At 46.1% G+C, this 25,331-nt stretch overlaps 1 protein-coding gene and 1 long non-coding RNA gene across 2 annotated transcripts; one reads left to right on the top strand and one right to left on the bottom strand.

Annotated features, from left to right (window-relative positions):
* Positions 1-269: 269 nt before the first annotated feature.
* On the bottom strand, positions 270-12,326 carry LOC122369241 (endoplasmic reticulum-Golgi intermediate compartment protein 1-like). The gene is made up of 8 exons (XM_043343826.1): positions 12,002-12,326; positions 11,476-11,610; positions 8,662-8,753; positions 8,145-8,276; positions 7,690-7,863; positions 7,137-7,237; positions 6,605-6,715; positions 270-1,392 (listed from the first exon to the last, which is right to left on the bottom strand). The coding sequence occupies exons 1-8, from the start codon at positions 12,019-12,021 to the stop codon at positions 1,285-1,287; spliced, it is 873 nt and encodes a 290-aa protein (XP_043199761.1). The 5' UTR covers positions 12,022-12,326; the 3' UTR covers positions 270-1,284.
* Positions 9,985-25,331, top strand: LOC122369242. Its single transcript, XR_006254378.1, has 4 exons — positions 9,985-10,004; positions 15,969-16,049; positions 23,683-23,918; positions 25,004-25,331. It is a non-coding gene; the product is annotated as an uncharacterized LOC122369242 (long non-coding RNA).

Here is a 25,331-nt window from a genome sequence, read left to right as displayed (position 1 = left end):
GACTTTTTAGATGCTTACTCCAGTCGTTCAGAATTCTAATTATCTACCCTATTCAAATCGTGCGCCCCAAACGCAACCGATTTGCAGGAGCGCCGCAAGATTCAGCTTTTCCGGTTGCCGAATGCATTTATTGAACCATTTTCCAGAAAACTGAGACGATCATAGCTGCACCGTTCTTCACAACGCTTCCATTTGAATTGAACTTTCGCAGCACTAGAAGCCTTTGGTGTATGCCATATTATCAGTTCAGTGATCGAAATACATAAATATAACCGCGTCATGTAAAATATATTTCACATTCTGAAACCGTAACAAGCATCACATTGGAATTACAGGCAGGGCACACGATGTTATCAAGATCACAATGCCAGTTGTAAATAACCCACTCGGCAGTGACATGCTGTAATTATCCCCACGACCCCACCGTTCCACTAAAAGCCTCAACCAGAGTCCTAGACAACGGGCAGTGTCAAACAAATACCAAGCACCCTGCTTCACTACACCTGGAAATAAGTACCGGCGAGCAGCTAGTATCGTATCTACCTATCCCCAGTCGAGTTCACACGACCAGTCACCACCTAGCTGCAACCAAAAGAGTAAAAAAATCTCAGCATTCAAACCAACCAACGGTTAGTAGAAGCTAGTCCCGAGGTACACTAGCTAACACGGCACGCTATTGCACGTAGCGTAAAATAACGACCCTGGAATGCTTCCCTGCAGTAGCCCAGGTACAGCGCTCTCCAGCGAGACCAGAGCATCTCTACTCTACCCGGGAAGACAAAACGGTAACAATGGGGATCAATTATGCAGAGCAGTAACAAACATAACCAATAAATGCAGGCCCCAAGAGTTCCGGTCCTGCAAGCCAATCGTCAGACAAGTCGCAGCAAGATCACTTTACTTACATAGCCTCACAGGCATGGATGTAAGCGATTAGCGAACCCAGGCTTTTGTGCAAAACTGCTTCGCTAGGCGATAAGATGCGCTGCTGCAAAAACATAACCCGAATACAAGCTACGTTTCACAATTTACCCGTCACCAGTTCACCAAAACCATCTCAACACACATCACACACCATCCGGCAAACAGTATCACCCTCCTAGACTGATGTAAATTCAACACTGGCTAAATTCTTCACGCCTTTTTGGAATGCTTCACTATCTAGATTCTAGATCGTCAAATCACTACCAAAACTTATGTTATCGGCGTACCGCCGGCCGGGCGGTTGGGTTCGAAACCCACCCCATCCCAGCGTTTTCAAGTCCGACCGACCTGACATGGAGGTTAGGACAGTTTGCCGAGCTCGAACTTCTTAAAGGCCTCTGAGGCGGTGAAGATGACGGAGTCGATGATGCCGGCCACTGTGAACGTGCCTCCCACGATGGCGCATACCTGTGGACAGGGAGACGGAGGGGTTACATACGGGCCGTCACCGAGACAGCGGGGGCACAGAGACGCGGGCGTCACAGAGACGGTGCGTTATGGGCGGAGATATGGACGTTACGCATTAAACAGCCGAAACAGCGGCGTTACTGTGGTATTAGGGCAATTCCACGACAAATCACCTAATTTTTTTCCAATTGTTCACCATGACCTCTCCGATTTTGCTCAAATTTGGCATGTAAGTTCACCTATGGGCACTACTTCGTCCCAGTAAATTTTTAGTCTCTAGGTCACAGGGGTCATGAGATATGAGTCATGCAAATTTTTAGGTTTTCCGGAACATTGAAATATAAAGTATTTTTTATCTCTGCAACGGTTCACCGGATAAAAAAAAATATATATGAAATAAGAAGCGCAAAGGCTGGTGCGTCTAGCAAAAATGTGAACGAAACCCCAGGGTCATTTTTTGACCCTTTGACCTCGTGACCTTTTCTTGACCCCGTGACCTTTCAAATTTGTCCTATTTTAAAAATTCTGATTTTTTCTATCAGAAATGTCTTATCCATGCTCTTAATAGTGGTATGTGATTTGGTTGGTATATCGGACCCGTTGACCTCAAACTGAGGTCAACAATGTGGTCATGACCTGACATGAAAATGACATCTGCCGAGAACGTCGAGAATCATAGGCAATATGGGTGTCATATGAAAGCTTACTTCACGGAGAATACATTGGTGGTGTTTTTGAGTAGGTATGGGCCGGGTCAAGGTCACATTAGGTCATTGACCTAACGCAGCATTGTATTCTTTGAGGGTGGCGTATTTTATTTGTTTGGTAAGCCCAGTGATCAGCACACAATAAAAAGGAAACAAAACGTCATAAAACACCGTCTGTCTTTATTCAAAAAGCACCGATAAAATGCATTCACCCATATACACACACTCGCACAAAAACACAACACATACATACACCTTGTTCGAGGAAGATCTTTCAAACAAACCTCAGTAACACACGCGGTGTGAAGAACGAGTCTCAGAAGACTAGGAGAGCTTGAAGGCTGCTATGGTGTGGGAGTCGAGCGGTACAAAGCGGTGAAACGTCCTGGTACAGTCCACAGCAGAAGTAATGTGGGGTTTCAGTCATGGGTATGTTCTGCTTCTGAAGCTTAGGAACGATTAGTCAGACTACAATGAAACTTTAAATGTAGCTTATATGTATCGTCACCCTTGCAGCTGCAACTTTAGCTATTGACATCTTCTTTTCGATCACTCCGCATTAACCCGCGCCCCAGTGGCGGTCTCGGCCAACTTCGCCCTAGTGAGGGGGGGGGGGGGGCATATGTTACCACCCACCTCTAACTCAAAAACTAAAAGGGCTAGAAAGACGCGGTAAAAAGCAGTTGATAGCTCTCAATACGTACGTTTGAAAGTATCTCGGTCATTTTTCACCTTAGAGCAATATTGGGGTCACCAGAGGTCATCAAAGGTCAAAATTTGCCAATTGTCATTATATTTTTCAGAAAACATGCCGCTATCTCAGGAACTATGGTAGCTAGAAACACGCATGGAAAAGCAATCGATAGCTTTTGAACTCTTCTTTTGAAAAGGTCATTATCAATATTGTCCTCAGGTCAACGGTTTAGCCTCCAGAGGGCAAAAACTCCAAAAATAGCTGTTTTTACGAAAAGTGTTTTTCGACAATAACTTTCGACTACAAAAAGCCACGACATTTTTATTGCCAGAATCGTGTTCCCCTCACCGAGACACGTCGAATGAATTATAATTTGACCTTGAAAGGTCAACTTAAAAATTTGACCTCAGGTCAAGGTCATGACCTGACCGGAAAAGGTCATGTTGCATATCAGTCGATGCGTCTCAACAAGACAAACACAATGAGACCATCCCCAGCGTTCTATCTCTTTCCAATCGCGAGTGTTTGGCAAAAAACTGTTTGTAGCCTCAAATGACCTCGGATGACCTTTCTAGAGGCTATCAGCAAAAATGACACCTTGGTCATCACGAGTGGACTAAATCATTGTGATTCTGAAATATTTGGTCTGTTCCTATGCGTACACACGGATCTAGAGGCATTTTCATTTTTCTCCATTGACTTGTAATGGAAAGGTCATGCCACTGACCTGACCTTAGGTCACGGATATAAAAAATCCGAGATATACAAATTGTAGGCTCCCATAACAGCATGCAATCCACCAAGTTTAAAACCTTTCTGACAAACACTGCAGGCTGGACATGATTGCAAACTTTTTTTAAGGCTTGGTCAGTTAACTTGACCTGGTGACCTGACCTGACATGACCTGTGGTAAAAAATTTCACACATTGTCCAAAATTGATGTACCAAAAGCTACCCCAAGCGGCGCGGCGCTACGCGCCGCGTTTTTTTATTCACACGCGAAAAACGCGACAGGGTGGTAACATACTCGTATGCCCCCCCCCCCCCCACTGGGGCGAAGGTTAAACAATCGCCAGTCAAAGCCAACCGTTGAGATTGGTAAAACCCTACATTACTTTAGCGGTGGGCTGTACCTTCTACCTACCCTTCACCGTGCGGGCACTTATGAACCGTTCTCTTTCATTTTCGTCTTCGTTCCTGCTATTTGCGTTGCCGAAACGAAGAAGAAATGCATTTTATCGGTAAGGTGGTCCTCACAGTTTTACCAATACCATCGCATGCGCTTTTGCCATGCGAGGTGGCAAAAAATCCACTCACATTGAACACCGAAATCCTCGGCATGATGACATATATTTGCAAAATTGTATTTGTTTTTGTACTGGGACGCTGCTCCGTCAGAGAAGTATTGTATTTTTCAGTCTTGGGCATTCATTTCGAATGTAGGAAATAACCACTGCCTGAAATGCCGCTTCAGCTCCCGCGTCAGCTCCCGCAACGCAAATAGCAGAAACGAAGACAAAAAATGAAAGAACGCTTCACAAGTGCCCGTGCATGGTGAAGGGTACCAGGACGTTTCACCGCTTTGTACTGCTCGACTCCAATACCATAGCAGCCTTCAAGCTGTCCGAGTCTTCTGAGACTCGTTCTTCACAGCGCGTGTGTCACTGGGGTTTGTTTGAAAGAACTTCCTCGAACAAGGTGTATGAATGTGTGTGTTTTTGCGAGTGTGTTTATATGGGTATGTGTGCATTTTATCTCTGCTTTTTGAATAAAAAAGACGTTTTATGACGTTTTGTTTCCTTTTTACTGTATGCTGATCACTGGACTTACCAAACAAATAAAATACGCCACCTTCAAAGAACACAATGCTGTGTTAGGTCACTGACCTAATGTGACCTTGACCCGGCCCATACCTACTCAAAAACACCACCAATGTATTATCCGTGAAGTTAGCTTTCATATGACACCCATATTGCCTATGATTCATGACGTTCTCGGCAGATGTCATTTTCATGTCAGGTCATGACCACATTGTTGACCTCAGTTTGAGGTCAACAGGTCCGATATACCAACCAAATCACATACCACTATTAAGAGCATGGATAAGACATCTCTGATAGAAAAAATCAGAATTTTTAAAATAGGACAAATTTGAAAGGTCACGGGGTCAAGAAAAGGTCACAAGGTCACAAGGTCAAAAAATGACCCTGAGGTTTCGTTCACATTTTTGCTAGACGCACCAGCCTGTGCGCTTATTATTTCATATATGACTTTTTTGATCCGGTGAACCGTTGCAGAGATAAAAAATACTTTGTATTTCAATATTCCGGGAAACCTTAAAGGTAGTGTGCCAGCTTTCCTGGACCGTATGGAGTTAATGGCCCAGATAAGGAGAACCGGATTTTAAGAACTTATCCATACCTTCAAAACTCATGGAAACGTCTTAAATTCTTCAAATTTTGAGTACCCCAGTGCGAAATTCGCCCCGACGGGTTGTCGGTCGTACCCCAACCACATTTCACACCACTATGAACAATAAATGCACACACTGAAATCGCTATTACCGATATGCTCATCCAATCAAGTTTCGATAAACCCGTTCATCATCAGCTCCTGCGGTTTCGAACACGCCTGTTAGGTGGTGCGGTAGACCGCGCCCAAAGCCAGGGCCCCGGTAACGTGAGGTAGCCGAGTCAGGGCAGCGTGCGCTGACCCAAGCCGGAGCCGCGCGTCCTCCCGGTGTCCTGTGATAGCCCGGGGCTGCCCGCGGGGATGCGGTAGACCGCGCCCAAAGCTGCGGCCCCGGCTTGGGTCAGCGCACGCTGCCCCGACTCGGCTACCTCACGTTACCGGGGCCCTGGCTTTGGGCGCGGCTTCTGCTCATACTTTGTGGTGCGGTGGTGGTGCGTCGGGCTGCGCGCTCTGACTTCGGCCAAGAAAAATGCGTCAGCTGATCATTGTCATTTCTGCCACTTGCGTGTGGTGAAATGAGGTCATAACTTATGAGACGGCTTTTTCATATCAATTATTTTACATAAAATCATATTTCAAACCATAAATAATGTTCGACAGCCAAATAAAAGAAACAATACCAATACAGGCTTACAGTTAAAGGCTCGAAATTATGTTGTCTACGATTAGACAGCTGATAACTCATTCCCGTACGTCGTATGGTCGTAACACTATAATGACCTTTGCTTATTGTCACATGTGCGCCGCATTCGCGATTGTTGCCGACGCCTGTTTGCAGGTGAGCCCACTACAGTTGTTATACATATCGAAAAACCGATTAACTTTTAGGCGAAAAAGGCACTATTCCAGGCCCATTTTTGATTTTGTTTGCGATATTAGGTAAAAACAGAAGCTTCTTATCCTAGGAAAAATAAAATGGGAAATCTTTCAAAGGTGGCACACTACCTTTAAAATTTGCATGATCCATATCTCATGACCCCTGTGACCTAGAGACTAAAAATTCACTGGGACGTAGTAGTGCCCATAGGTCAACTTGCATGCCAAATTTGAGCAAAATCGGAGAGGTCATAGTGAACATGCCTAGGTGATCTGTCATGGAATTGCCCATTAGCGACATTAGGTTGGGGCGTTTCGGCGTAACTGGCGAAATAACCGAGACAAAGACCTTATCACGAGTTATCAGTGCCACTGGCAGAGACGCACGGGACAGCGGCGTCATCCATGTAATTCCAATGATGCCTAGACATTCAGGATGTGGCGGCATGAAACTTAATGACGCCCAGTGTGCAGCGCAGCTATTACATTTTCTTCCCGCCCGGTCGCTCAGAGCGCCACCTACCGACGTGATGAACGTGTAGAGCGGGGGCCGCCGCTCGTGGTAGCGCACTGTGATCGGGTTCAGCTCGTACTTGAACCAAATGGCCGGCGACCGACCGAGCTGCTGCCGCACCTGAGGACGAACAGACTAATCATCAACAGGGACGGGGACGGGTTCAAACAGTACGACAAACAGAGATGGATTTAAGCGCTGGGGCGGATACGAACGGATCTAGGCGCTAGGGCAGATAAGGACGATGGGTAGATCGGACAAGGACAAGGAAAAGATCAAACGGCCCACCATAAACTGATGGAGTGGTTAGGTTAGGAAATCACTGTGCTGGAACAAGTCTCATTACAACGATGCATGTCCCATTCACAGACAGCAAAAAAATAAAATCCAACAATCAACATCGAAGTAAAAACATTTCCGTCAAATAAAACAGGTACAAGCTACAACGTCGTAAGAAGCTGACCATCGTCATCCTCTCATGTTAACCAAAAACTACTAATCAGTAAAGCGGTCGGTTGCCTCATCACGCCGTACTACTGACCCTTGAGACGTAGGTGTACTGGTAGCTGACCACCTCGCGGCCCGACAGGTCCACGAATACGGTCGGCACCACCTTCAACAGGTTCTCGTGTGCAGAGGCCGCTGCGGAGAGGACAGAGGAGGGTTAGCAGAGGAGAAGAGAGGTCCGAGTACCCACAGTGACGCACCGGGCAGTGGTGGGGACTCGGGCCGCTTCGCTCACAGACTTTGAAAGGTGACTGACTCTTAGGTAGTAAGCGACTTATGAGGTTTTCACTTTTCGGTGGAGCAGCACATTACCTTCTGAAAAAACCTGAAAATTATAATGCTACTAAGCAAGCCGACACCGATGAGCGTCGGTAATTCATATTCAAATATGTTATTTCGAAATATGTCAGTAAAATGCAGCAAGACGCAGCTTAAATTTACTCCAAATAGTTAAAACCATAGAGCCCTCAGTTTCAGACAGACCAGATGCATCACTGAACAGTGTTCCACGCCGTCACTGAACCACCCCACCCCAGTGTCCCTCTCACAGAGAGAGCGCCAGCCCAAGTGAAGTACCCGTCACTGACCAGGGTGCTCCAGCGCCCGGTGGCCGTCCAGCGGACCGAAGCTGGCGTCCCTCAGAGCTGCCGCCGCCGCCGGCGGCAGCGGCTCGCCGAAGCGCAGCTCGTGCAGGACGTGTGCGAAGTCGGCTCCACTGGCCGGCTGGCGCACCGCCGAGTGAGTCGACACGTGGAAGTTTCCTGAAGGATATGAAGGCTGACGTCAGGAGGGTGTGTTCCAGGGAGATCCAAATCCTCAATCGTCGCGGATAGGGTACTGTTTGGAAGTGTACACTTATCAGTTCGGAGCATTATCTTATCTTACTGATAACTGAAAGTAGATACAAAACAATAACAATGCCTGAACGCCATAAAGGTAGCCCAGTAAAAATCACTTGCATTTATAATTAGGTGTACTTTGGACTGAGGAGGTCCGTGGGACGATTGCGAGCAATTTCCCGGTTCGCCGACGACTTTCTGACCTGGCACCTTGTTGATGTGGAAATCGGCGCTGAACAAGCAGCCCTTTCCGTCGACGATGGGCGCCTTCTCTGTGTTCTGCACCATGCCTACCTCGTGGCGACCCTGGTCATCCTGAATGTCCAGACCCACATCTGGCAGCAGCACGAGAGTTGAGGGCAGGCAAAGGTGTATGTCGGTTGCTCCTTTAAACGCTTAGGCATGACAAAAATGCCCTGGTATTTCTGGTATGATTCTGGTATGATCATTACATGCTTACTGGTATGATCAATGATCATGTTTTATGTTTAAATAGTGCATTCAATAGTACCTGTTTTAAAAGCTGCATGTAGTGTTAACCATTTAAAAGTTGTGATTCAAGAGTCAATGAAGGCATTTTGTATTGCCATTATCAATAAGGTGATCATATATTCATGAGCATTGCTGGGTAAGTTGTACTTCATTTTTACAGAGTCAGAGTGTACCTAACCAAGCATATGGAGTAGGAACCAGAAAACATGATAAGGAATGTGTACTTACATTCACACTTGAGGCGAGGTAGGGAGATCTTCAAGTGAACGTTGATGGTGCCAGACAGGTTGCCAGGGTTGTCCACAAACAGGTCTGATACACTGCAAACAATGTTCAGCACGTCAGTCATCCTGCGTGCAAGACTTACAAACCAAAAGTAGCATGCGGGAGAGATAAAGTTGGATACCTCTGAAAGCAATATCAAGCACATTAACCCGCGCACCGACGGGGGTCTGCGCCAACTTCGCACCGACGGGGGGGGGGCGGATGACCGCCCCCCCCCCCCCTGAGATCTCGAGAACGAAGCAAGATAGCGAAAAGCGGTAAACGGCATCGGATACGCACGGTCAAGATCTACAATTTTTACTAAGGTCATTTTCAGGTCAGGTTAAAGATGACGTCACAGGGGTCGAAAAAGTCAAAATGGCGGCGCTAGATATGGAGAGTTTTTCTCGAATAACTTTCGAATGAGTCGAGATAGGAACGAACTAAGGGCATCATCGTGATCCTCTCGTCAATCCGCATCGAATGATATATATGTTGACCTCGAAAGGTCAAGGTCAAAGGTTGACCTCAGGTCACGTGACCTCGAGGTCATCATGTATATCATTCGATGCGTCTTGACGAGCTGAACACAATGAGACCATCCACGCGGCTGTATCTTGTTCATGTACGGAGTTATTGGCCAAAAACCTTTGGTGACCTTTGATGACGACACGTCACATGACCTCACAGCTGCCCAACAGCAAAACAGACCTCAAGGTAGTGAAGGTTGATCGTATATGAAGTCATGTATGGTATATGTGGCCATTCCGACCCGTTTTAGTTTTAAAAACAGGGAGTTGATTTTTCCCCCATTGACTTATAATGGGGAGGTCGCGAAATTGACCTGACCTTAGGTCACCGATATCAAAATTCCGAGATATACAAATTGTAGCTACTAATGACCTAATAACATCCTGCGAGTTTCAAGGGCCTCCGACATCTACTGTAGCTCTGGCGAGGTGACAAAGTTGCAAAAAAGTGACTTGAGGTTGGGTCATTCAAAGTGACCTGGTGACCTGACCTTTAAAGGTAGGAGGTTCAAACTTGCACACCATGTGTAAAATTGATGAGGGAATAGTCGTACCAAATTTCTGATTCACGTTTGATTCAGCCAAAAAGTTTTTGAACGATGCTTTTTTTATTCAATTAAAAAATAAATATCAAAAATATCAGGGATAGTATTGTATTTGTTGTGCTCTTTTTGTTGTCATGCAATGGCAGTAGTGTTAACACTAGGGTGACCCGCGTGCTCCGCAACGCGAAAAGGGATATTTTCGATCGGCGGGTGTTCGGTTGTTCTTGTGTCGGTTGGGTTATCTATCCATTTCGGTCGATTGCTTTTTGACGGCTAAACGTTTTGGTTTGTGGAAAAAATATCCACCGCATCGAGGTGCCCGTGTCTGATAAGCATGCTTTCCACTTCAGAATCTGTCAAATGTGCTTTATAATTGAGGTGCGTAGTTTGAAGACAAATGAAAGGCGTAGATAATTTTCGCTAAAAATCGTTTTGCAGAGGTTTAAAACATTTATATTTTTAAGAATACTGTTGCTTGTCATGCAAACGTGATGATTGGATCTTGGAGAGAATTGAATGCTCTTTCTAATGATAGCATTTTCAATTGTCAAGCGTATCAGGTTCAGCAGCAAATCCCGTGTATCTTTTTAGTGGCACATTATGGACAAATACCATTTTAATTCAGCGATTTTTTCACATTGTTTTTGATCAATTAGCTGTCCACAATTTTTCCATGAGAGGCGGTACATTTCTCTTGGCAATTGACGTTGTTTCAACTCTCTCAGTCTGATGGTCACGGGAAAATAAAATAAAATCCAAAATCCGTTTAAAATGGCACTTTTTGAAATGAAATTGCCCTCACACTTGCACGTGGCGCGTGCCACCCCTGCACCGCACACTATTCGATTGCCCGTTCGATTCTCTACACGATGCTGTTTTCCCCGTGCCGATCGGGCGCACGGCTACCGAGATATTGCACGGGGAACGGACCCGTGTCGGGCAAATTTAGCCATTTTCGCCCGTTTTTGCCAGCCGATTTATACATGTAAAGTCTATGACGCGAATTTGCACTTTTCGGGCACGCGCCACGCGCTCGCTATCGATCCGATCAAGCCGAGACCGCTCAAAGGCACGTTGTCCATCCTTGTTCTATAACTTGCGCAAATTTCAGCGCGGTAGGTGCAACGGTGTGATCTGTAACCCGCGCTACGTAGCACCATGTTGCGACCTTCGTAATAGACAGAAACTACGCCTTCCTCAAATAGTAATATAGATTTGTTGATAATGAACTATGTTCATTCACTTCAATTTTTTAAAGTTCATGAATCATTCATTTTGTTTGATTCAATCAACCCTGATTCTCAATGTGTTTGATTCAATCATGGCTTGTGAATCAAACAATCCTGACGGTGAATCAAACCTTTTTGATTCAACAAATTTTGTTTGATTCAATCCAATCTATTCAATCACGGATGAATCAAACACCAGTCTGATGCTGAAGATGTAAAATTAAGTCAATACAACTGGCAAATACAATGAGCTGAGAAAGTGATATTGAAACTATGTCAACTGTTAAAAATGAAGGTGAATCATAAGATCTTATGGCCAATTTGAGCTTAGCTGAAATGTTACAATGTTGAGTTCATATGATAAAATTGCAAAAGACAGGGTAAATGAAGGAAAAACAAACAGTAGAAGGTACAGATTGCCACTTGGATACATAGCTAGCAGGCAGGTAAGTACCTAACACAAATGTTACTGACATGTCAGGTGAGATGAAGTTGTACAGTTCCGAGAACAGCATCAGGCACATGAATGAGCAGCAGCAGATGGAGATGACAGCCCCAGTCACAGTTGGCTGTGTCAGGTCCTTGGGCACCTTCCGGTACACATCTAGTCTGAAAACAATACAAATGCATAATGAGCATAATTTGATAAGAGCCTTTACATACCACATATGAGAATTGAGAGCCATAGGGCTCCTATTATTATAACTTCTCTTACACAATCTTAACACGGCATAAACATTTTAGTGCATCCTCCTCTATGCAGAACATGTCAACAGACAAACATATTTTTCAGGCTGAATAAAGCAGCACAGGTCACTAGCATGCCGTGGAGCTCTCTGAAAGCAATTCCACAGCCTGAGCCACTGAGTTGAGATATTATGTCTAATCCACTAGCCTGCATGGAGGACAAAAGCAGTTCTCATTAGGTAGGTACCTACCCCTATTCATACTTAACTACAACTTAACTAAATGCCTTAAATATAGGTATTTAGGTACCTACCTTTTGACATCAAACACCATGTTGATGTTGATAACCCCTTTCAATACTTCAGGTCAATTCGTGATGTGCTATGCGATTATTTTCTATGTATGTGATGCTACTCAATTCACTACTTTTTTACTATCACAATTACAAGGATAAATTATATAACAGAAAATAAAGAAAGCGGACAGGCCTGTCAACTTAAAAAGTATAAGAAATTTGTTTGTCATGTTTTCAAGGACGCCGGTGAAAACAGGGCGCCGGAGGGCATGTTAGTCACGTGATATTTGGAAGTTCTCCCCCTCCGAGGGCCTTCTACATGCCAAACGTCACGTGTAAATTTCACGAACCTTGATCAAATCGCCCCAGGCGCCCTGTTTTCACCGTCGTCCGTTTTCAATCGTAACCGGACAAATCTTCGTATGGCATTTCTTCGTCGCGCAATATTTCGTCCGCATTTCTTCGTCCGCAAATCTTCGTCGGCGCATTTATTCGTGTCGCATTACTTCGTCTCGCATTTCTTCGTAGGTGCAAAAATTCGTAGCGCATTTCTTCGTATCCGCATTTCTTCGTCGGCGCATTTCTTCGTCAAGCATTTTTTCGTCCACGCATTTCTTCGTCTACGCAAATCTTCGTCCGCATTTCTTCGTCCACGCAAATCTTCGTCTGCGCAAATCTTCGTCCGCAAATCTTCGTCCCCGCAAATCTTCGTCCGCAAATCTTCGTCCGCATTTTTTCGTCCACGCATTTCTTCGTCTACGCAAATCTTCGTCCGCATTTCTTCGTCCACGCAAATCTTCGTCCACGCAAATCTTCGTCCGCAAATCTTCGTCCGCAAATCATCGTCCGCAAATTTTCGGCCGCATTTTTCGTCCACGCATTTCTTCGTCCAATCAAATCTTCGTCCGCAAATCTTCGTCCGAAAATCTTTGTCTGCGCTATCTTCGTCTCCGCAAACACTCGTCCACAAATGTGGTTCAATAAAACCATGAAGAAATATCAGACAGTCAAGTTAATGACGAATTTGATGCATGGAATGGATGATCGAAACTTTTGAAGTCAGGTAGATGAGGTCAGTCAGGTGAAGCTATTGTATTTGGAGCCGACAATTGTAACATTCCATATCATTTGTGTCCCGGACATTCTTTTTTTCGCAGTCATTGAATGACAATATAATCTCTTGTACCCTCGCCGGCATAGGCGGCGGAACGGGGAGGGCACCGGGGCACCGTTCCCCTCTTTAATTTTGGCCTTTTAACAGTAGCCCTATGGGCGTTGCATGGAAAGCATATTGGACCAAAAGTCGGCAGTGCCGTGCCCCCCTTAATTGAAGATGTTCCGCCGCTACTGCCGCCGGACCTATTTGTTTTCTACGGTACACGCCGGCCGAGGGGGCGGGTACGACCCCCCCCCCCATCGCCGTTTCGCCACTGGTGGAGCTAGCGCGTCGCGGAAAAAAACGAGCGCGTGCGCCGTTACGAGCCGCAGAGATTAATACCCGATTTTAAGGCCTTCTAGGTCAGGGGTCGGCATATACGGCCCGCGGGCCGGATCCGGCCAGGTGGGTGACGGTTGGATCCGGCCCGCGACCATCTGACGTCCGGCCCGCGGCTGGTATCAGCGACTTATATCGTGTTCCGGCCCGGCGCCCCCCCCCCCCCCCCACACACACACACCGCCTGGAAGGTTAAGCGAGTAGACCACGTGAAGCCGCCAAGTGCACGCAGCTGCAGCAGTCGTTGATGCTGCGCGCAAAAGCTGCTGACCAAATCTTACCGTTGCAAGTTTTGTCTAGAAGTAGAATTAGATGAAAACACCCGCAAATGGTGTTTATAAACTCATAAAGTGTGCGAAGGAAGAACTGTTGTGCCAAAGCACATTTGAGTCACTTTTATATCGGAGTCGATTTATGAAGGAACCGCGGGCCGGAACACGATGTGAGTCGCTGATACCAGCCGCGGGCCGGACGTCAGCTGGTCGCGGGCCGGATCCAACCGTCACCCACCTGGCCGGATCCGGCCCGCGGGCCGTATGCCGACCCCTGACCTAGAAGGCCTTTGAAATCGGGTATTAATCTCTGCGGCTCGTAACGGCGCACACGCTCGTTTTTTTCCGCGACGCGCTAGCTCCACCAGTGGCGAAACGGCGATGGGGGGAGGAGTCGTACCCGCCCCCTCGGCCGGCGTGTACCGTAGAAAACAAATAGGTCCGGCGGGCAGTAGCGGCGGAATATCTTCAATTAAGGGGGGGGGGGGCACGGCACTGCCGACTTTTGGTCCAATATGCTTTCCATGCAACGCCCATAGGGCTACTGTTAAAAGGCCAAAATTAAAGAGGGGAACGGTGCCCCGGTGCCCTCCCCGTTCCGCCGCCTATGCCGGTGAGGGTACAAGAGATTATATTGTCATTCAACGACCGCAAAAAAAGAATGTCCGGGACACAAATGAGGAATGTTACGATTGTCGGCTCCCAAATACAATAGCTTCACCTGACTGACCTCATCTACCTGTCTTCAAAAGCTTCGATCATCCATTCCTTGCATTAAATTCGTCATTCACTTGACTGTCTGATATTTCTTCATGGTTTTATTGAACCACATTTGTGGACGAATGTTTGCGGAGACGAAGATAGCGCAGACAAAGTTTTGCGGACGAAGATTTGCGGACGAAGATTTGGTTGGACGAAGAAATGCGTGGACGAAAAATGCGGACGAAAATTTGCGGACGAAGATTTGCGGACGAAGATTTGCGGACGAAGATTTGCGGACGAAGATTTGCGTGGACGAAGAAATGCGGACGAAGATTTGCGTAGACGAAGAAATGCGTGGACGAAAAAATGCGGACGAAGATTTGCGGACGAAGATTTGCGGGGACGAAGATTTGCGGACGAAGATTTGCGCAGACGAAGATTTGCGTGGACGAAGAAATGCGGACGAAGATTTGCGTAGACGAAGAAATGCGTGGACGAAAAAATGCTTGACGAAGAAATGCGCCGACGAAGAAATGCGGATACGAAGAAATGCGCTACGAATTTTTGCACCTACGAAGAAATGCGAGACGAAGTAATGCGACACAAATAAATGCGCCGACGAAGATTTGCGGACGAAGAAATGCGGACGAAGAATTGCGCGACGAAGAAATGCCATACGAAGATTTGTCCTGGAATCGTTTTCAATGTCAACATACGTCTTGAGATAGTTCGTAAGAAGTGCGTCATAGTTGTACTCGCTGACACAGATCAAGGTAGCCAAATAAATTTTAATAGTAATGTATTTTATAATGGGTTTAAGAAATTGAATTTAATGGACTTTAACCCACGAGCCGCTGGGGGGGGGGGCATAAAGTTGCCCCCCCTTTACGTTTTGTGAAATATCTCCGAAACCTGATGAGCTACGAACCTGAAACTTGGCATAGCTTCAAATGAATACCTAGGCAATGTTTGAGGAAAGTTTGGTGGTTGTAGCACCTAAGATGACGTCACAGTGACGTCATAAAGTTTTGTCGTTTTCCGACATGGACCGTTTCTGATGACGCTGAGCATGAAACTCGACTGTAAATGAACTAGACAGCACCTGCTGTCATCCTAAAACATCTTACTACACTTCCATCTAGTTTCTGACCAATAATCGGCCCTTTATATTCGGTCCCATATATGTGATGTATCGTGAGGAATATGAGAGTCGCAAATCTATAATTTCACTTATGACGTCACTGTGACGTCATTTCAAATGGGATCGACACCAAATTTGGACACAACCTCGGCTAGGTATTCAGGAAGATGTGTGCAAAGTTTCGCTTCTCTATCTCTTCGCGTTGCGACGATATCGTCGCAGAAGTAAAGGGGGGGCAACTTTATGCCCCCCCCCCCAGCGGCCGGCGGGTGGCGCGGAGGCCCAGCGGCCGCCGGGTTAAGCTATTTTGAGTAATGTGCAACTAAGCTATATAAGTTACCAATTGTTCAAGCATCATCATTCTTTCCTTTTCAGGACATCTGCAAAGATTTTTTCAAGAAAACTCGTAGAAAGCGGCGGATTGCTTGCGACGACCAGTCAATCGACGATGCTAAGGTCAAAACCTAACCTTGAATTATTCAATATCGCGCATCCTCCAAAACATCGATGACCCTGTCCCTGACCCAGCTGACCGTTGGCCTGTGACCTGTTTCTTGTGACCATGTCGGCCGGAATCGCGATATAGCGTTAGCTTCGGCGTTGGTATAGCGTTGGATACCTAAAATGATTTATTTTAGACGTTGAGCAAAACGTGAACACAAAAAATACGTGTGGGTACAATGACACTGGACCCCGGCCAAGATAATAAGGGTTGCAAGAGCACTACCACCGGAAGCGATAATTGGGCCGGATCCAGTTCCGGTCCCTTCCGAGTCTGGGTTCGGGTCCCGGTAATTTTATGTAACGGAAGTTAGCAGGGATTCAGCAGGGGTTCAGCAGGGATTCAGCAGGGATCGACGGCCCCTACTTTCACCCATAGGCATGCATACAAATTTCATCATCTTTCGAGCGAGCTGGAGAAAAAAAACAAGATACCAATGTAACAATGACTTTGCCTCATTACGATGAATGGAGCTGAAACTAAAAAAAAGGACTATATCGAGCCAAAATCAGCAATTCAAATGACACCCTTCATTTGAACGTGAAGGATTTCCTCTGATGACGTCATCACGGCGCCTTTATTCCCCTAGTGAACTAACCTGAGTTGTAAAGGAATCTTGGTTAAACGGGCATTGTTTCCCTGCATTGACAAAACTTTCAAATTTTCACCCCTTTAAATTTGTAAGTCCAACGTCAATAAACGCATACCCTCGCCTGCCACGAAAAGTTCTTGTATAATCTTGCATCCGGTTAGCATTTCCACACTCCACCGCCTCCACCGCGGCACCCCAGTCCAGGCAGTGCTTCGCAGCACCAGAGCTCTCCTCATTCCAGCCATTTCGCTTCGCCTCGACACTACCCATCGCCAGTCAGTAATGGATTGGATGCTCGTCACTTGAGTCGGTCCCACAATTTTCTTAGTTCAAAAGTTATTTACGAAAAACTTTTTTGTCAATAACGGTCATATTGGCTTTACTTGACCTCTCGGGAGCCTAAGCCGTTGACTTGAGGTAAATTCTGATGAACATTATCAAAAGAACAGTTTAAAAGCTGCCGGTTGTGTTCTTTCGCTGCTTCCTACCTATTATATTTTCTGAGATAGCAGCACGTTATATGTAGGTACCAGCAGCCCGTAAAATGGTTACTTGATATGGCTAGCTTAGTGGAGCGTGGATACACGAGCCGGGACCGGAGCCTCCGGGACATTTTGCACAGAGCCGAAATCGGAACCGAGGCTGTCAAAACTTTTGATCAAATGCTTGCGATGTTTTGCTTTCGATGTTTGATTTCGTGAAATCTTTTGCGACTTACGCTCTTTATTCTACAATCATTTACCTACAAGATTATTCTATACGAATATATCCCGCGCACCGACGGGGGTCTGCGCCAACTTCGCACCGACGGGGGGGGGGCGGATGACCGCCCCCCTGAGATCTCGAGAACGAAGCAAGATAGCGACAAGCGGTAAACGGCATCGGATACGCACGGTCAAGATCTACAATTTTTACAAAGGTCATTTTCAGGCCAGGTCAAAGATGACGTCACAGGGGTCGAAAAAGTCAAAATGGCGGCGCTAGATATGGAGAGAGTTTTTCTCGTAGGTTCGCGCTCGCAAAGACAGTGGTGTGGTTTCGGGTCTATGTATTGGCTTTCCCACACTGTCTTTGGGTGAGGGAAAAAGCCCATAGCCGATCACAAACAATCAAATGATAAAGCTTTTCACAGAGCATAAGTATGTCTAACACAGTTGCTGGCTAGATAGGTAGGGGAGAGTGGGGCAAGTCGCCCCCGTTAAGCTAAAAATGCTCTCGCGGGCAAACTTGAGGAAGTTTGTCGCTAAAAAGCAATTTTATTAAAGTGTAATCATTTTACCAACTGATCAATTACACATAGCCGCCGCAGAATGCGTTTGTTAGGAATAATACGCGTTTTCCTCGAGCAAGTCATTTCGAGCATCTTACCCCTTGGGTGGGTAAGACGCCCACCCCGTGGGGAAAGATGCACAATACTACAACGGCTCACGATTGTTTGGAATACGTTAGGGATAGAGAGCTAATAATGGGCATAACTGACCTTTGATTCAATGAGGATCTTTTGACACCAAAGTCTTTTTCAGGTCGGGTTATGTTACTGATTTGTGATGCTTCCTTATGACGATCACGCTGCAAGCGAGCCTTTGCTTGGTCCAAAAATGTCGAAACGCTCTCAGTGCGAAGGAATCTTTCACAGAGAGATGAAACTTAGATTATATAGCAAGCTGCCAAGTCTTCACAACTTGTAGGTACCTATATCTCAGATTTTTCCAAACGGACACTTTATCACTGCGACCTTAGACCTGATTTAGGGGCGTCTTTCCCCGCAAATACCTGGGCGTCTTACACGTTTGTGTCCACTAACATTGAACGATATGCCCAAAAAATAACTGCAGTTGAAATGCAGTTTATTGTGGCGTCAATTAAGAGGGAAAGGTTACAGATGCACATACAAAAACAAAGAAATAGGGTACTTGATAAACTAAACGAATAATTGTTGCATTTAATGGGACCGAACAAAAGTACAAAACTAGCAAAAATACATTTTTGCTCATCCGCGTCTCAAACTTCACCAAAGACACACATTTTTTTTATAAGTAACCAATCTTTGCTTCTACTTTACACAGGGACCATGATAAACACCTCAACGTTGCTACTTTTAAGAATAGAGGGTACTGGGCGTCTTACCCAAGGGGGCATCTTGCCCCACTCTCCCCTACATATGCCAAAGCTGGCGGCGGTGGGGCGGACGGTGGATGTCGCGCCAAATCGAACCGTGCGCTCAGGTGACACGCGCGCCGTGAAATGGCCCGGCGCAGCCGGCTACCACTCGGGTCACATTGTAGATGGCGCTGGGCTCGCGCTCGCCCGCGAGAAAGGTCATTTGTGCTCGTGCGCGCAAAAATGCTGCATTTCTCGAATAACTTTCGAATTAGTCAAGATAGGAACAAACTAAGGGCATCATCGTGATCCTCTCGTCAATCCGCATCGAATGATATATAATTTGACCTCGAAAGGTCAAGGTCAAAGGTTGACCTCAGGTCACGTGACCTCGAGGTCATTATGTACATCATTCGATGCGTCTTGACGAGCTGAACACAATGCGACCATCCACGCGTCTGTATCTTGTTCCTGTACGGAGTTATTGGCCAAAAACCTGTGGTGACCTTTGATGACGTCACATGACCTCACAGCTGCCCAACAGCAAAACAGACCTCAAGGTAGTGAAGGTTGATCGTATATGAAGTTATGTATGGTATATGGGGCCATTCCGACCCGTTTTAATGGTAAAAACAGGGAGTTGATTTTCCCCCATTGACTTATAATGGGGGCATTCCACGATAGATCGACCAAAAATAAATAAAATTTACACCCTCATATTTTATTTTTTGCTTAAAATTGGTCTAATGGGTTGTGATGGTCGGGGAAGCCAGCTGTGCCAAGGATTTTTTTCTTCGAACAACGGTTTCCGAGATAAAGCCTCAGGCAATTCCTGGAGGTCACGCTGCAACCCTATGTTTGGCGGCTTATAACTCAGAAACTATTGGTTTTCTATGGTAAAAACTTTATATGGTTCAACTCGCAATCAACCAACAAACGTTTTGGCTATCTCGGATTTTCGATTTTTGAAAACTTTGATCACGTGACATCTTGACCTTTTTTTCGAAGAGTGACCTTGATATTTTCCCAACTGAAAGTTGCAATTATGTCTGATGAAGATTAAAGCCTTATCAATTGTCATTCATATGCGCAAATAAAAAAGTGGCTTTCGGCCTGCGTTGACCTCAGGTCAGGTCATTTTTATGACCTTCCCATTATTACGAGCGGGAGCGACAGCGAGATCTCGAGAACAAAGCAAGATAGCGACAAGGGGTAAACGGCACAAAGTACACATGGATAAGGTCTACAATTTTTACTAAGGTCATTTTCAGGTCAGGTTAAAGATGACGTCACAGGGGTAAAAAGAAAGTCTAAATGGCGGCACTACATATAAATGAAGTTTTTCTCGAATAACTTTCAAAGTATCCCAGCTAGGAACAAACTAATAGCACCATCGTGATCCTCTCGTCGATCCGCATCGAAACATGTGTATGTTGACCTCGAAAGGTCAAGGTCAAAAGTTGACCTTAGGTCACGTGACCTTAAGGTCATCATATATATCATTCGATGGGCCTTGACGAGCTGAACACAATGAGCCTATCCGCGCGGCTGTATCTCAAACCTGCAAGGAGTTATTAGCAAAAAAAAAAAACATTTGGTGACCTATAATGACATCACATGACCCAAGAGCAACGTCACAGTTGACCAAGAGCAAAAAAAGGTCTCAAGGTAGTCAAAGTTAGTCGTATATGAAGTCACTCATGGTATATTAGGCAATTCCGACGCGTTTTAGTGTAAAAACAAGGGAGCTGATTTTTCCCCAATTGACTTATAATGGGGTGGTCAAGAAATTGACCTGACCTCAGGTCATCGGTATTGAAATTCAAAACGAACTGGCGCTAGGTGAAAGCAAACACAATGGTGCCTGTTCCACGTCTCTTTCTTTATTAGATCAAAAGGTACAGCCAAAACTATTTTGACTTCCTTTTTACCCCTGTCACGTCATCTTTGACCTGACCTGAAAATGACCTCCGTAAAAATTGTAGACCTTATCCGTGTGAATCCTGTACCGTTTACCGCTTGTCGCTATCTTGCTTTATTCTCGAGATCTCGCGTCACTCCCGCTCGTAATAATGGACAGGCCATAAAAATGACCTGACCTGAGGTCAACGCAGGCTGAAAGCCACTTTTTTTATTTGCGCATATGAATGACAATTGATAAGGCTTTAATCGTCATCAGACATAATTGCGACTTTCAGTTGGGAAAATATCAAGGTCACTCTTCGAAAAAAAGGTCAAGATGTCCCGTGATCAAAATTTTCAAAAATCGAAAATCCGAGATAGCCAAAACGTTTGTTGGTTGATTGCAAGTTGAACCATATAAAGTTTTTACCATAGAAAACCAATAGTTTCTGAGTTATAAGCCGCCAAACATAGGGTTGCAGCGTGACCTCCAGGAATTGCCTGAGGCTTTATCTCGGAAACCGTTGTTCGAAGAAAAAAATCCTTGGCACAGCTGGCTTCCCCGCCCATCACAACCCATTAGACCAATTTTAAGCAAAAAATAAAATATGAGGGTGTACGGCTTTGGTCGATCTATCGTGGAATGCCCCAATGGGGAGGTCGCGAAATTGACCTGACCTTAGGCCACCGATATCAAAATTCCGAGATATACAAATTGTAGCTACTAATGACCTAATAACATCCTGCGACTTTCAAAAGCTTCCAACATCTACTGTAGCTCTGGCACGGTGACAAAGTTGCAAAAAAGTGACTTGAGGTTGGGTCATTCAAAGTGACCTGGTGACCTGACCTTGAAAGGTAGGAGGTTCAAACTTGCACACCATGTGTAAAATTGATGAGGGAATAGTCGTACCAAATTTCGCGGCGCTACGCGCCGTGGTTTTCCCGCTATTCGCGAAAAACCTCAGGGGGGCGGATATCCGCCCCCCCGTCGGTGCGCGGGATATACTTTACGAACTTTTGTCGTACGATCTTTTACAACATACGATCTTTATCTTACGAATATTTTCCTATGATCTTTTTTCATACGATCATTTGCTTTACGATCTTTTGCTTACGATCATTTGCTTACGATCTTTTGTCGTACTGTCTTTTACGACATACGATTTTTATCTTACGATCATTTCCCTGTGATCTTTTTTATACGATCTTTCGCCTTACGATCTTTTGCTTACGATCTTTTGTCATACGAACTTTTACGACATGCGATCTTTATCTTACGATCATTTTCCTATGATCCTTTTTCATACGATCATTTGCTTTACGATCTTTTGCTTACGATCTTAAGTCGTGCGATCTTTTGCGACATACAATCTTTATCTTACGATCATTTTCCTACGATCTTTTCACATACGATCTTCTGTCTTACAATCTTCTGTCTGTGTCACGTAACCGTCCCTCGTGCACGGCCTGAGGTATGATAGTCCAATATAACCCGCGCCCCGCTGGGCTATTCAGCCATACGCGCCCTGCTGGGGGGGGGGGGCAGATTCTGCCCCCCCCTGTCTAACTTCCGAACCGATGGTCGTAGAAAGACGGGGAAAACGGCAATCGAAAGCTCTCAACAAGGCGGATCTTAAGAGCCCAAAATTTTTTGCTTAAGTAGGTCAGAGGTCAGGTCAAGGTCAGGTCAAGGGTACAAAATGCAAGTTCTACAGTATCGGCCTTGCACCGTAGTTGGCGAAGAATGGACTGAGACTGATTGCCCAAAACGTGTTCTTAGACTACCAAGACAATATTCGTTGCACACAATGTCATTCAAAGGTCAAGGTCAAGGTCAGGTCAGGTCAGGTCACCAAAAGCAAAATATAGAAAAGGGCATGTGCGACACATGTTTTATGGGTCATTTTACTCATGTAATTCAATAGGCACACTCAATAAGTGATATAGACCACCTCTGGATGAATTTCAGGCCGAGGTCAGGTCAAGGTCAGGTCAAGTGAGGTCAAATTTTGAAGTTGGTTGTTAAGGCCTAAAAAGGTGTCTATCCGATGCAGTTTTTCACGACGAATCGAATGGTGCTATTTTTGTTTCCGTATGAGGTCTAGAACTTCCAAAAAAAAACATTTTAAAAAATTTTTGTGTGTCGTGACGTCATAAAATTTTGAATAACTCCCATATTTTTGAAGCGATTCTTCTAAAAATTAGTATGTAGGTGCACATAGACCACTTCTTTGACATATATTCCTGTTTTTTCGATACACTCAAAATTTTGGATTTTATAAATAATTTCTCAAAAAAGTCAGTTTTTTTAGAAAATTTTGGCCAAAATCCAAAATTTTCAAAAAACCGAGATAACCATTTGATAGACAAAGTAGACTCACGTATAACCTTTTTTGTTACGTCTTGATTCCTTTAAAAATGAAGATGTTATCGGCGTTTGAAATTTTGCCGTTTTTTTAGGCGAAAATGGCGAACATGACGTCACTAAAACGTCAATTTCTCAAACATTTTCCGACGGATTTCGCTCAAATTTTCAGGGAACGTGTCAAATTGATGTATGATAAGGTACTGAAAGTTTGACGTCGCTGGCGTAACGCGTTTAGAAGTTATTGGCGAAAAACGGGAGGGGGGGCAGATTCTGCCCCCCCCCCCCAGCGGGGCGCGGGATAACCAATGCCCCAGGTGAATAGTCCTCTGGTAGGGCTGCCGGCTGGGTACGATGCCGCCACGCTACTGAGTTGCAGCCCGGTACCCACCCGATGTTCTCGAGAGTCCTGCGCACTTCCCGTGCAAACTGCGCGGTGTAAGTACATGTGCACATCTCACGTCCCACATAGCATTCACACCACATCTTGCTTCCCACGTTTCCTGAGAGTCGCGTCAGCTGTGTCTTGTGACTAAGTATGGAGCAGTTGGCTGAATCTGCCTCTGTTGGCTATATAAGTCGCTCCCGGCCCACCTGCAACATAAGCATCCCTATCGCCGACCAGACATGACGCTGCGCGAGCTCTGGCTGCGAGTTCTCGCTGCTCTGTTCCTGACGGATCTGGCGGCGAGCGAATGTCCCACCAACACCTGGCTGGAGACGGGCGACGGCAACTGCTATCTGCCGCTACTCAGCCCGCCGTTCGACATGCCGACCGTCTACAATGCAACCGAGATGTGCAAAATCATCGAGGAAACAGCCTATCTCGCAGAAATCTACAACGAACATGACCAAGCTGTGGTACGTAAACGTATAACTAATTGTACTTCAGTATAGGGGAAGGGCCGGGGACGTTTTTTTTTTTGACAACGGCCACAGTTTATTTACACAATTCACATAAAAACATCGGCAAAAAAAGCATGAAACGTTGTGCTCACCATCGGCGGCCCGCCTGGCCAGGCCGGGACGGTGCCGTCCACGGCCCTGGGGAGAGCTGGGGGATGCTTCCCCAGCCGGGGAGATCTGATGGCTGCCTCCCCGGCGCTCCAGGCGGGCCGCCAGCCCCCGCCCGCACCGCCCGGCAAGCAACCCCGGGCGGGGACGGGGACGTGGCCGGGGGCAGGGCCGGGGACGTGGCGAGGGTCACTAATGACCCAATTTGTAACGCCTGTGATATGGACGCCTATGCAGCCTATGACAAAGCGGCTAGGAAGAGGCAGCCGACCATCAATTGACGTTATTGACCCAAGATCGTATATATGGGGGCTGACCCCTAGTCTTTAGACTAGTCCTGCTAGCCCAGGCGGCCAGTGGGCTAGTCAGAGTTGGTGTTTTAGTGTGACTTGTTATGTTGCCCACACATGCTCAGACATATGCTGTCTAACCCTTGCCGGCACAGGCCATTTCGCGTCCTTCGACGGCACAAAGGGGGGGGGGGGGTGCGACCCCCTCGTTGGACGCTCGTTGGACTCTCGTTTTTTCCGGGAAATTCGCGGAAAAAATGAGCGTGCTGCCCGTGACGAGAGAGGAAGCCAATGATACCCGATTTTAAGGTCCTAGGTCATCGGTTGACCTTCCAGGTCATGTCAGTGACCCAAAAGTCGGGAAAATCGGGACCTGTTAGAACGTCTTTAAGTGTGGCTGCTATGGGACTTTTCGGGGTGCTGATCACGAATATCGTGTTAGTTTCGATCACTGATGATGTCTATATGCGATCGATTTATTCGTACACATGCCTGCCATGATCTTCTAAAATGGCTTCATCGTATATCGATTAGTTTCTGAGATATAGCCGGAAATGTAAACAGGCAAAACCTACCGCTTAAACCCGTGATAGCCGTACGTATACCACATGTGAAAACGTCTGTTCTCTATGTGATCGCCAGGTGAACGGACTGACCCCGTGGCACTCCTGGCTGGGTCTGCGGCGCGACTCCCTGGAAAGCCCGTTCTACTGGCCCTCCGGGCACCCCGTGACCTACACCAACTGGCGTAGTGGCCACCCAGTGAACGATACCGCTCTCTTCTGTGCGTTCCTATATGAGGATGGCAAATGGCTCAGTTATAAGTGTGATTATGGATATGCCATGGTAATTTGTCAAACCAAAGCGGTGCATGTATAAATACCTAACCTACATGTGTTTTTCAAGTCAGAACGATGAGCCGTCAAGAACTTTCTGCGGCTTAGAGAAATAAAAGCAATGCAAAGATGCA

This window comes from Amphibalanus amphitrite, unplaced genomic scaffold (assembly GCF_019059575.1).
Source record: "Amphibalanus amphitrite isolate SeventyFive unplaced genomic scaffold, NRLGWU_Aamphi_draft 001019F_arrow, whole genome shotgun sequence".
NCBI lineage: Eukaryota > Metazoa > Arthropoda > Thecostraca > Balanomorpha > Balanidae > Amphibalanus > Amphibalanus amphitrite.
Note: the sequence above shows the minus strand (reverse complement) of the source record. Positions and strands in the feature narration are given on the sequence as shown.